The sequence below is a fragment of the Rhamphochromis longiceps genome, linkage group LG9 (genome assembly GCF_057381845.1).
Source record: "Rhamphochromis longiceps isolate RC_006_pf linkage group LG9, R_longiceps_female_GT1.1, whole genome shotgun sequence".
Taxonomy (NCBI): Eukaryota; Metazoa; Chordata; class Actinopteri; order Cichliformes; family Cichlidae; genus Rhamphochromis; species Rhamphochromis longiceps.
Window position 1 is genome coordinate 10472351 of NC_140565.1, and position 13674 is coordinate 10486024.

General features: G+C 42.2%; 2 protein-coding genes across 2 annotated transcripts; one reads left to right on the forward strand and one right to left on the reverse strand.

Moving 5' to 3' along the window:
• Window positions 1–2199: 2199 nt before the first annotated feature.
• LOC146661694 (glutathione synthetase-like) lies at window positions 2200–3575 on the forward strand. Its single transcript, XM_085418239.1, has 3 exons — window positions 2200–2436; window positions 2580–2661; window positions 3556–3575. The coding sequence occupies exons 1-3, from the start codon at window positions 2200–2202 to the stop codon at window positions 3573–3575; spliced, it is 339 nt and encodes a 112-aa protein (XP_085274365.1).
• A 5933-nt stretch (window positions 3576–9508) lies between these two features.
• Window positions 9509–13400, reverse strand: LOC146661695 (uncharacterized). The gene is made up of 5 exons (XM_085419496.1): window positions 13359–13400; window positions 12013–12019; window positions 11820–11923; window positions 10241–10837; window positions 9509–9889 (listed from the first exon to the last, which is right to left on the reverse strand). Exons 1-5 carry the CDS (start codon window positions 13398–13400, stop codon window positions 9509–9511), a joined length of 1131 nt encoding a protein of 376 aa, XP_085275622.1.
• Window positions 13401–13674: the final 274 nt, after the last annotated feature.

Sequence of the window (13674 nt, forward strand, 5' to 3'; positions counted from 1 at the left end):
GGCAGCAGAAAGCTGCTGAGTGCTGGAAAGAAGCACGGCCACACCAGCTGAAATGTCTCACTGACACAGAAGCTGTTGGCCATCCTCTGTGTTGCCACTGTCTTCACCCTGCTGTTATTAAGTGTCAATAACATACATTTCTATGGAGCTAAGCTTGATGAGCGATGCCTTGTTGGCTGACATTTATGTCTTTGAGCGTGTGAGAAGTTTAATAATTATAAAACCACATGAGTTTGACAAATGTCCTTTTAACCGTCAGCTCATAGTGAAGCACACTGAGCCACCCGGAGCTATAATATCAAAATAGAAGCTGCTACCTTTGTCAAGAGTGGCTGGATCTGAGTGCATACTACTTTCAGTTATTCAAATTTTGCTGAATTTGTTCAAAGTCCTGTCTATGTGCAGAGAGTGTCTTCCAGAGGAATGGTTCTGTGGGGATTGTGATGTTCTACATCACGAACATCAGCCACTCCACAGCAGAGAAAGTGTTATTGATGTTTTTAAAGCCATTCCTCCAACCACATGTATTATTAGAGTGGACGGTCAAAATTGCACAAGATATTTCCTCATGAGATTTACTCAATTTTGGTTTTCATATGTGTCTACAGCCAGTTAGAAAGAATCTATTTAAGTGGTTTTCTCTTTCTTGGTAGCTCGCATTCTGCCAACAGTAAAGCTTTGAAACTGCTCCTGTGGGTTGCGTAAACTTCACAGTATCAGCAGGAAAAATCGTGATTTTAATCGACATTAATAGTAAACAGCAACCTGCTATTTAGGTTTCTGTGATGGATTTGAACATAGTGTGATGGAGCATGTTTTCTGCCCTTGCTGTACAATCAGAACATGGTATTGCTTTAACAGAAGTCATCTGTGAAGGCAGTGGTGTATTATTCATGTTGTTTCTTTTTCTTTTTGGTCCAAGGACGTTATGATGTGCACCAGGCGATACACAGATGTCAAACATGGCAGCAGCAGTGCAGCCCTGATTTAAAGGACCTGGTTAGGAGTGGATATTGGCCAGCATCTGTCAACATGTCTACTCTTTACACTTTAGACCTCTTGAGCTCCTTCCTGGAACTAAAAGTATTTTCTCCATGATTCTCCAGGGAAGCTTTTGCAAAACTGTTGGAGCGTGGTACTACAGTGGCTTGCAAAAGTATTCGGCCCCCTTGAACTTTTCCACATTTTGTCACATTACAGCCACAAACATGAATCAATTTTATTGGACTTCCACGTGAAAGACCAACACAAAGTGGTGCACACGTGAGAAGTGGAAGGAAAATCATACATGATTCCAAACATTTTTTACAAATAAATAACTGCAAAGTGGGGTGTGCGTAATTATTCAGCCCCCTGACTCAATACTTTGTAGAAGCACCTTTTGCTGCAGTTACAGCTGCCAGTCTTTTAGGGTCTGTCTCTACCAGCTTTGCACATCTAGAGACTGAAATCTTTGCCCATTCTTCTTTTCAAAACAGCTCCAGCTCAGTCAGATTAGATGGACAGCGTTTGTGAACAGCAGTTTCAGATCTTGCCACAGATCTGAGGGGGCGAATACTTTTGCAAGCAACTGCAAGTGTGGGGGAAGGCTGAGTGAAGTATTTCTTTGATATTGTTTTTCAATAAGCAGATGCAAATATTTACTCCTCTGTTATGTTTCTGTACATACAGACTGGGCGTGCCAAAAGCGATGCACTGCAGCACAGCTTTCTGGATGAGGAAGAGCAGCTGTGCTGTGATGTCAGCTTCAGCTGCCCAGCATGCACACCTGAAATGTTGGCGGTTTCAGTTGATGGTAACAGAAAGCTATATCACTTTCAGCAAAAAGAAAGGTGCTCATTGTTGATGTTCTTTGTGTTTGTGTTTTTATGCACATACTTAAAAAAGCCTTCCATGGTTAGACTTTATTGTTTCTCTGATGTTGCTCTGATGACCGTGACTTTTTTGATGCCGTTTTTTTGTTGAAACCAACTGTTGTCACCCTCTGCTGCTCAGTGTGCTGGCTGTTTTCTCGGGAATCTCAACCACAAGAAAGTTTATACGAACGAAGCTAAAAAACCTGTGACAGTTTGTGAAACGTCATTAGCAGCAGTGAAATAAGTTAGTTAGTGAAATGATAGAGGCTATTTTATGCTGGAAAAATTCTTCCAGCACAAAGTGGCCCAATAAACGGAATTTTTTAATACAGAAATACATCTAATGATAAAAAGCAGAGAATTCATTGTCTGTTTTCCATTGCAGAGCTGGGATGCTCGTCTCCTCATGGAGCGCTCTCGAGCTGTGAAGTGTCCAGATATCAGCGCTCACCTGGCTGGTACCAAGAAGGTTCAGCAAGTGCTCCCCAGACCTGGAGTCCTGGACAGATTCTTCCCAGACCAGCCTCAAGCTGTGCAGCAGATCCGAGCGACATTGGCTGACCTCTACACTCTAGACATGGTGAGACAAAGGGCACGGTTTGTTCATTGTTTGGAAAATTTGGCATTAGATAATCCTCACCTGGGTGTTGCTGTTCAGTGTGAGCAATATCATTTGCATTTTATTCCTCTGATTTATTTCTCTGTGGTTGCGCTGGTCTACAGGGTCCAGAGAGGGACAAAACAGTATCAGTGGCCTTGTCAGCAGCAGAACGGTTTGTCTTGAAGTCTCAGCGAGAAGGAGGAGGTACAGCGGGCGGGGGGATAGAAGCGTCTTTAAAAATGTTGAAAACTTCTGTTTGTTGCTCACCATTTGTTAAACTAGGGAAGTTTAAGCAGTGCATGTGTGGATCTGCACACATACATGACTGCCTGCTGTTTTGCATTACTGTGTATCTACTGTGATTCATGCATGCTGTACTGTGACTGAGATAATAGTGTATATGAGACACACTTGACAACAACATTGATCAGGATGTGAAAAAGCTACCAGATACAAGTTGTCAGCAGGTTATGGCTGACTAACCACCCTGCCTTACATCACTCTGGGCTAATACTGTAAAAAGCAATCATTAGTTTTCTTTGTAATATCAGATCATTTGTTTTGATAAATACAAAGTCCAGTATCAGGGTTCATATGAGCTATTTTAGCAGTAATTTTACACTCCACTATGATAGTGTTTAGCTGTTACTCATGTTAGCAAGGAAGCTCGGGTTTGTAATTCATTCTTAATTTAGCCACGCTGCATGAATTTGGATGATACGATTTTTGAAAATGGCAGTTTCATTTATGGGGCGTTTATAAAATGGTATTTCTTAGGCTGGCTTTTAAGGAAGGAGAAAAGGTATGTATCAGTTGGCTGGGAAGAAAGATGGAGGTGGAAAGGATGTGCAAGCTATGGGACAAAGTTGCTGAGAGCACAACAGATTGTCTGGAGAGAAGGTGAAGGAAAGTCAGCTGAAGCAAGACAGTTTGTGGAGTTTGTGTTGGACTGTATGTTATGCTGGGAGCCTGGGGATTAGTGCACTTTGATTCCAAGTTAATACTAACTAGTGTTTCTCACTGGTTTTTGGGTGGTGGAGTAAAAGGGATTGGTTGGTGGCTTTTTCTAATGTTAGCCTTTTCTTGGTTTTCTTACAGGCAGGGTAAAGACATGGTGATGAATGAGTGTGTGGGCCGTCTGCTGAGGACCAAGAGCTCAGGACAGTCAGACGGGGGCGTCGCAGCAGGAGTCACCGTGCTCGACAATCCTCTGCTGTCCTGAGATGTCACACTCCTGCCTGCACATACAAACCACACTGAAGTCAAAGTTCCACCTGCACCTCCACCTGTTCTTGCAACAGCATGAAAACTGACAGAGGTGAGACAGCAGAAAAGTTCTTGTCTATTTTTTTTTTTTTTTCACTAAGTTAAGGAATTAAGTTAAGAAGAGTGATTAAATAAATAGTTTCTTGCATTTTTGATTTAATGATTGTGTTTAGGATTATTTCAGAAACATGTTTAGAGGATCTTTGTAAGCCTGTATTTACTTTAAAAGAAGGGAAGCACTTCTTCATCCTACAGAAAAGGTGACACATTACAGATGAGTTCATAAAAAGTGTCTCTGTCACTCTTTCAAGGCTCTGTCACTTTTTCTTTTGTACTGGAACAGCATGGTAAAGTAGGCCTAGGCTGCCATCTTGTGGCAGTGTGTTGTTACTACAACATATGAAATTGTGTTTCTATTGGAAATATAATTCAGCGCCACTGAGCCGTTCTCTCAGTTACAAACTGAACCTGTTTTGTAGACGTATAAATCACTAAGTACAGTGAAGCTTTTGGTTTTGTAAAAGTGTTTCTTATTCTAAATGCATGTTGATTTTTATCAGGGTGAAGAGCAGTTAGCAGTGCATTCATGGACATCTTTAAACTATTAATTGAAGAATCTTTGGTCATGATGGCATGAACTAGAAGCGTGAGCTCCAGGTGAGACTGCACAGAACAACAAGTGTCCTTAAACTGCATCAACTGATGACGTCTTACAATTTTATTCCACTGTGTGTTTTTATCATTGAATGTTTCTGTCTTTGTGTACATGTAACGCAGACACTAAAGCTGAGCCAGAACTTCATGCTGAAGAGAAGGATTCTTTTAAAATGCATGGGGGAGCAAGCGAGTCAGATACCAAGGGCACAAAGATGAAGCAGGTCTGATCGGAAACCGTTTATTTCCAGGCCAGGGAGCACAAATAAAAACACCCTTAAAAGGTTCCCTCCTGCTCAACCGCGTCACTCCCTACGGAGAGAAGATCTACATGACCTTATCTGCGTATCTGGAGGTCAGCCGCTGCTCCGCCGTGTTGTACCTGTTTGTACGTGTTTTTAAGTCTCTTGATGTCATCGTGTCTAACACACACCCTTTATCTCCTCTCTGCAGCTGGACCATTGCATCCAGCCTGCCATTATCACCAAAGACATCTGCACGGTCTTTTACTCCCGAGACGCCAAGATTTCCCCACCCCGTTCTCTCAAGAACCTCTTTGGGACTGGATACTCCAAAACTCCTGACTGGTAAATCTGGGCTGCTGCACTGTGGCCATCTCTGTTTCACAATCAAAGATATCTGCCCTGTTACAAAGTTTCCTTGTTCAAAACTTCTGCTTCAATATAGCAACCGAGTGACTGGGATCTACGAGCTGAGCTTGTGTAAGATGTCTGACACTGGAAGCCCAGGTGAGCGGCCATGAAACATGTTTAAAGAACGGCAGCTGTTTTATCATAATTCTGTGGAGAGCTTCATCCTAATGAGGGCTCATGTCCTGAGCAGGGATGCAGAGGAGGAGGAGGAAGGTGCTGGACACATCAGTGGCTTATGTGCGTGGAGAGGAGAACCTGGCCGGCTGGAGGCCCAGAGGAGATAGCCTCATCCTAGAGCACCAGTGGGAGCTGGAGAAGATGGAGCAGCTGCAGGAGGTGGGGCCTTAAAAGATTCATAAAGAAATAAATCTGTTTAATATCGTAGAGGGAAAAATGACTTTTCAACTCAAAGACCAAAGTGCTATTCTAAAAAGTTTTTTCTTAGAGTACAGACGTTACATGACTAACCTCCCCTCTTCTCCCCACCTCACATTCGCCCCCATCTTTCGTCCAGGTGGAAAAGACCCGTCACCTTCTGGGAGAGGCGGCTCCCGTGGGAACAGCTCCCACCACCAAGTCCCTGAGTGAGTCTCTGTCCCCCAGCGTGAGCTCCGGCACTCTGTCCACATCCACCTCCGTCTCCTCGCAGATCTCCAGCACCACCTTTGAAAGCGTGAGAAGGAGCTGGCCACCAAGGTGAGAAAAACGTGGGCTTAGTGGGCGTTCTTGTTGCTGCCTTCTTCCTTCTCTGCTCGGAGCTGATCGGTCTTGTTCCTGTTGTGTTGTAGTGCCTGCGCCTTCTGACACACACCTTCAATACTGAATACAAGCAGCTGGTGAACAGCATCAGTGACTGCAAGGTGAGAAATAATACAAAGAAATAAAAAAATAGCCTTTCTGTGTCACATCAGGGAGTTCCTATATTGACGTCTACCTCATCCTGCTGTTGTTTCACTTCAGCTTTCTCTCATCTCACCGATCGGACGTGATCCATCCGTGACGAGCTTCAGCAGTGCCACCCTCACCCCTTCCTCTACCTGCCCCTCTCTGTCGGACTCGCGCTGTGGCTCCATGGGCCAGAAGTAAACATATTTTTAGGAACATTGACCTCGATCTGCAAACGGTTATTGACAGGTTATCTATTTGATTCTAACTTGGTGTGATTTGTGTTAAAGGACCCCTGAGAACAGCTCACGTGCCTCCAGTCCCTCCTGCTCAGACTGTGAAAACTTCCCGATGGTTCCCACTCTGGAGACCTCCTACCTTGCGCGGGCTGCAAGAGAACGAGTTCCTGAACTTGGTGCCTGATATTGAAGAAATGCGACCAGGGTGAGTAATGCCATATTAACCCAAATACTGTCACTATGACATGTGTCTCACAGACCAAATGTAAGTCGACACTCATGTTCTCTAGTTCAAGCAGAAATGATGTGGATCGATTCAAATTCCTGAGCCTGGATGATTTCAGCTGGAAACAAACCAACTCTGCTTCTTCCTCAGATAATTCAATTCAATTCAATTTTATTTATATAGCGCCAAATCACAACAAAAGTCACCTCAAGGCGCTTCATAGATACAGAGAAAAACCCAACAATCATATGACCCCCTATGAGCAAGCACTTTGGCGACAGTGGGAAGGAAAAACTCCCTTTTAACAGGAAGAAACCTCCAGCAGAACCAGGCTCAGGGAGGGGCGGGGCCATCTTCTGTGACCGGTTGGGGTGAGAGAAGGAAGACAGGATAAAAGACATGCTGTGGAAGAGAGACAGAGGTTAATAACAGATATGATTCAATGCAGAGAGGTCTATTAACTCATACTGAGTGAGAAAGGAGACTGGAAAGGAAAAACTCAATGCATCATGGGAATCCCCGGCAGGCTACATCTATTGCAGCATAACTAAGGGAGGATTCAGGGTCACCTGGTCCAGCCCTAAATATATACTTTACCAAAGAGGAAAGTTTTAAGCCTAATCTTGAAATCTTGTCTTCTGAATCCAAACTGGAAGCTGGTTCCACAGAAGAGGGGCCTGAAAACTGAATGTGTTCACTGACCGGTGTTGCCAGCTTTGGTGGCTCGTCTCCCGCTCGAAGAGGACCAAAAAGAGAACAATACAGTGTTCAGCTGCCTGGCTGTGCTCTACACACACAGCCCTGCTCTGGTACAGTAAAAACCACATTTACATTTGTTTACATTTCCAATGTAGAGGATGAGTTTAGATCACTGTGGTTCAAGCTTGTCGTCAGTTATAGAAACTGGATGTTGCACAGGAAAGTGTGTTTCCTTACATTTATTTTGTGTTGACAGAAGTCTTTGATTCATATTGATTATTAAAGCGGGCTTTAACCTGTGGAGAAACGCGTGTGTTCTTGCTCCTTCAAACGGTTTTCTTCAGAGATTTCTCACTGTTTGTACACATGCTGAGTGGCTAGTTTTGAAAACACTTACTTTACCTTTACTACTCTGCTCAGAAATGCAACCTGTGACCTTACACAGCCCAAAAACTTATCCTAAAACATAAATTAACAAGGACAGAAGCTTTTTACAAATGCTTCAACAGTGTAATTCTAACAAGGTATGCAATACATCTAATGTCAGTTCAGAGGTATGAAGTGATGACACTTTGACATCACTGAATAAAAGCAGTCTTGTCATAATAAGCTTTGCTGTGGACAGTTGGCGCGTTCATGTTAAACTTTTTCTTACAAATAAAAAAGGTAATCAGATGTTAAGTTTGTTCAGTTTTAGTTGTTCTCATCGTGTTGCTCCTCAGATCTCCCGTTGTCCCTGAGCCTGACTAAAGCCCGGCAGCTTGTTTTCAGGGCATGGCAATGCAGATATGAGCTAAATGTGACACAGCAAAGAAAAATCAGAATCAAGAAACCCTGAGCTGACTTTCATGGCTGCAGACGTGACATTAAGAGCCTCACAGATCAAAAAAGTATGGGATTTAAACTGCTTCTAGACCTGCACACGTCTGTTTCCAGGGCAGGATATCCATTCCAGTGCAGCAGAAGGAGCGGTCAGTGTGGACCTCGGTGCTGTACAGGACCTCCTGGAGCTGCTTGTCTCCTGGCATCTGGGCTTTCACTCGTATCTGAAGGACAAAATAGGAAAATCAAGTTGCTCTCACTGTCACCTGATTTCCACAGACTGCCATCTGACCACATCCCTGCAGTTGGATCCCACCGCCGTACCTCTAGGATGGGTCTTCTTGGTGTCAACCCAAACCACCCTCTCCTTCAGCTCTGAGCTGAATATATACACATGATTGCTTCTTAAAAAACAAACAAAAACAAAAAAACGTCCCCACACGGAGTGAGACTCAGTCTTGGATGCCCAGATCAGCCAGTGTGGTGTCCAAGAAAGGGAAGGGTTGGTTTGCCAAGTTGGGCTGTACCTCGATGGGCAGTGTCACCAACATGGGGATATCCTGCTCCAGTCTGACGCGCAACATCTTGTTGTGGGACCCCGGGAGCTTCCTGTCTGCCGATCCGCCTCTCCGTCGGCCTGCTCCACAGTCGCCGCCTCCTCCAGAGAGCGTTTTGTGTCGTCTGCTGCCAGCTTGACTTGCTGATCTTTATCTCAGGAGGCAGTGGGTTTTTACCCTCTCCCCCTTTGATCCTGTGCGTTATCGTTTAAAACTCGCTATCTGCATCTTTTGGCTCCAGCACGTCTTTATTGTTAGAGTTGTTGCTTGCTGTGTTCTTCTGCAGGGTGCTGATGATTCATTGTTCTGCTTCTTCTGATGGTAAACGCCTCTGGAAAGCCTGAATATGTGAGCGCGTCTGATTCATACAGAGTTCTGCTCTGCCCCTCCGGACTGATATATGCAGCCAGTGTGAATGTGTGTTATGTAATACTCACATGTTAGGTTCATTAGACTGACACAAGGGTGATGCACGGATGTTGGTGTTTTTAGGTCCAAGTGTGAAAGTGGAAGAAAGACAAATTCTTTTGAAATGTTAAAAGAATGTTGGAAATTTGATCAGAATACAGTAAAAATGAGAGAAACAGATATTTTTCTCAGATCATTGTGTTAAATTGTCATAATCGCCATGTTCTCTTTAAGACTATCAGCTCTACTCTAAACAACCCTGAAAGCCTCTGCTGACACATGTCATCAGTTCCTTTCTTTCTTTGTAAACAAGGTCGAGTCTGTCAGGTCAGCAATAGAACTTCCTACAGATGACCCATCAGTGTTTATTCCATGACTGTAAACATGTTTCCATTTGTCACTTCAGTCTTTACTCTGAAATACAGGAAATGACATCATGGCTCAAAATCTTTGTCGTTCAAACAATTCTTTATTTAACAATATTTTAACTTTATTTAACAAAATACATTCAATAAAAACTTAAACAACAGAAAACTGATTTTTAATCCAACCACTGAAAAAAAAAGGTAACGACTGAACACAAACAGAAGAACAATTTATAAAGATTAACATTGAACTATAGGAACAGTTTGATTCACAGCCTCATTTGAACTTTAACTTAAACTTAAGGAGAGCCGACCTGAACTCTGTGGAGCCTGATCTCTTGTATGGTTTCGCTCCTGTGTGGACTCGTTTGTGTCTTTTAAGCTGACTTGCAGTGGTGAAGGATGACCCACACTGATCACAGAGGTGCTTCTTGACCCCACTGTGAAAGAGTTCATGTCGTTTTAACTCAGCTGATGTGGGGAAGCTTCTCCCACATTCTTTGCAGTATTTCAGTTTGTCTCCAGTGTGTTTACGTTGATGTATTTTTAGGCTGGCTTGGTGACTGAAAGTTTTTCCACAGATGTCACAACGAAAGTCTTTCCCACCACCACAGCGATGACAGGGTTGAGAAGTGGATCCATCTGTGTCGCTCTGCTTCTAAACAAAGACACAAAGACAGTGTAAGTCAGTCCTTCAACACTTTTATCCTGAAAGTCGCCTGAAATAAAGAGCATCTCTGCAGACGTCCAATTACATTTTACTGTTTCAATTAACACACTCAGTTTACTGGGCTACAATAACTACAATACTACCACCATAATACTACAGCAATACTTATTTAATATTACAGTAACATCTGACTTACACTTAAATGAAATGAAAACCTGAATAATGGCTCAGAGCTACTCTTCGGTGCAGTAGAAGTGCTAACATGCTAACACAATTTAATGAGCAGACTTGTTCCAAACAGTCAGACTGAACTTACAAGAATAAAATAAAAATACAAACCTCACAGTAACTGCACTTGTAGAGTCTCTTTCTGGTGTGGATCTGTTGGTGTTTTCTCAGGTACTGTGGAGTTTTAAAAGTCTTCTCACACAGGTCACATTGATAAGGTCTCTCCTCAGTGTGGGTAAACATGTGGTGTTGTAAGTGTGCGTCTGTTGTAAAGTATTTACCACACTGATCACACCAGTACACATCTTCTCCGGAGTGAATGCGTAGGTGTATATTTCGGTACCCTAGCTGGCTGAAGGTTTTTCCACAGATGTCACAGCTGTATGCCTTAACTCCAGAGTGGGTAACTAGATGTCTCTGCAAGTGGCTACTTCGAGTAAAAGCTCTGCCACACTGATCACAGCTGTAAGCTTTAACTCCACTGTGGACGACTTGGTGTCTTTTCAGGGAATTCTTCCAGGAAAACGACTTTCCACACAAGTCACAGCTGAACGGTCTCTCTCCAGTGTGGATGAGCTGATGTTGTTTTAGTTTAAACTTCCAGGTAAAATCCTTCCCACACTCGTCACAGGTGTTTTTTTTCTCTCTCTTTCTTCTGTGAGGTTTGTCGGCCTCCTGAGAGCGCTGACTTCTCGGTCCACGTTGGTCCTGCAGTGACAGAGATACAAACAGAGTCAGTGAGTGAAATGCAGTCATTGAACAAACTGAAGCTTCAAACTCCCTCCATTAACACTAGTTTTAAACCTGAAGGTGGAGTGTGGCACCAAACACCACCAGAACCTGAACGACTGCAGGTGCTGATAAGTTGCGGTCGCGGTATTTCAACATCTAGTTAGCAATACAGAAGACGAGCGAGAATAAATGGAGTAATATTTTTTATGTGGCAGGTAATTTCAAATGCAGCGATTCTATCAGCCCAACAAACATCAGTAAACACACAAACTGTTTGTGTGCAGTTTGTCTCACAATGTGATGTAAAGACTGCAGTAAAATCCTCTGCAGGTTAGTGCAGGATAAGCAGGCAAGTTTACTGTAATGTGATGGATTTAAGTAAAGAACAGTGTGTGACTGGTGCACAGTGACTGTGGTGCTCATGTCAGAGTTAGATTACATCAAGTGTAGCAGAGATTAACTTAAACTTAAGCTCATGATGCTGACATTCATTCACTGAGCTCCACCCACATATCAACAGTATAGTGTCTAATATAAAGACAGTGTACTGTCAGTGTAGAGAAAGGAAATCAGCCAGGACAACTCGTGAAACATCTGCTGACATCTGGATGAATTCACAGAGAGCAGCAGGTCAGCTGATCACAGCCTGCACATTAAAAAAAATCTACTGGAGCTCTCAATAGAAATGATTGTGAGCTGTGACCCTTTTCCCCACACTGAGCCACTACAGCTGATGTTAGGGTTGAATCCTGCTGAATCCCACTTTAACATCTTCCTGCTCATTTTGATGTTTAGAGGCAACGTCACCGTCTAAGATGTAGGCATTGTATACATTGTATACATTATTTCTACATTACATTAATATTGCACAAGGTTCACTTAGTTTAGCATAAAATATACATACTGTATCAGTACTTCAGCTTTTAATGGAGTATTTCTTAACACTAGTATCTGTCACCTTCTGTGTTGAGCTCATTGTTTTCTCTGCAGTGGCTGAGCTGAGTCCAAGTAGCTGAAATTTCCTCTGCTGCTCCGTCAGACTCTTCTCCTCCTCCTGATCAGCTGGGACACAAAACAGAACTTTGTTAAGCTCCACACTGCACTGAAGAGTCAAAGTGTCTTATATGTTCATCTGAGAACACACAGAACACATTTTAGCTTCCTTGGGTGGACAACTTGTTTGAAACAAACACAAAAGGTTTGAACACCGATACCAAATTCAGCAGTATGGCACACCAGTACCAGGAGAGCAATTCCTCTTTAAAATATGCCCTGGCCAAGAAAAAACCCGACAATATACGTGTGCCGTGAGAAATGATAGATAGATAGATAGATAGATAGATAGATAGATAGATAGATAGATAGATAGATAGATAGATAGATAGATAGATAGATAGATAAAATTTATTTCAAACATGCAAATATAATTGAAATAACAACAGAAAAAAATAAAAATAACAAAACTTAAAAATCATCAAGTTTTCATGTAAATATCTATGTCTACAGAATGTGTGTGCTCGAAAAGGAGTAGGGTGAAGTTTTCTTGTTCCTACCCCCTTATTTCAAATTTCATTGCTTACAAATCCATATCCAGGATTCAACATTATTTGATCATATATTTAACTATGTACAAGTCTAACACATTGAACATACACAAATAAAACCATTTTCAGCACGTAAACCAGAACAACAACAAACTACATTTTTTACATAAACTAATCACTCTGTTTATAACAGCCGCTTAATCTCTGAGTTTATTTTCTATCTATGTGACAAAAACCTTAATGAACACTTAAGGTTGGGTTACTCAGGCCTTGATTTATAAAAAATGAGGACACAATGAGACAACTCAGTCACTGAGAGGAAGATTTCCTATATTCATGCAATTTATTATATTTTGAACAATCGTGTGAATTTTTGTATTGATGTACTTGTCTTGATTTCATCTGTATATCCGAGTGGGTGTAGAAATCTGAGCCATCATCTGAGTAAGCCTCATCACAACTTTGCGCTGATAAAGGCAGCTGTGTTTTAGCCTGGAACACATTTATTTTTACATTTCTCATAAATGTATTTCATTATAGCACTTTTACCGCCAACATGTTGGGTCTTTTGGAGCCGGAAGTGACCTTATATGGAAGAAGGGTGGCGCTAGCTAGCTTAGTTAGCAAGCTGCATTCATAAGCTGTGCAGGTGCCACAGAGATGCTAAGTAGCCTTAATAACAGACTAATAAAACAACAGAAACTCTGATTACAATGAGCTCATTTAAAAGCTTTCTTCTAATAAAATTCTTTTCTTCTCTGTGTTTCACAACCTTTTGCTGATATCTTTCTGTAAATTAGTTTAAAGCAGCTTGAGTCAATTTAGTCAGATTTTTTTTTCCAACTTGTTCACAAAAACTTGAGAAGAGACACCGAGGAGAGCAACAGAAAGACTCATTCAGGAGCTAAACTCAAGATTAACTAGACTCGGATTAATATTAGCTCGGTGCTTACCTTTAAATCAGTCTTGACAATAATCGGAGAGAAAAACGCCATAAAGCGGGAACTCGGCTTCTTCTTCTTCTGCTCTTGTATTTTTTGGCGGTTAAAGCTTTAAGGCGCATTACCGCCACCTGCTGGACTGGACTTTTCATGTCCCAAACATCATCAATTGGGCACAAATTTGTTGGAGTTTCTGTTAATAAAAAAGATGGAATTCAAGGATCTTGTTATTTGGTTTGTTCGTTTTCACCATTTACTCTACAATTTTCTGCCAGTGTATAGCAAACCCCACAGCTCAAATCAATGAAGAATTTAGTATTTTTAACAT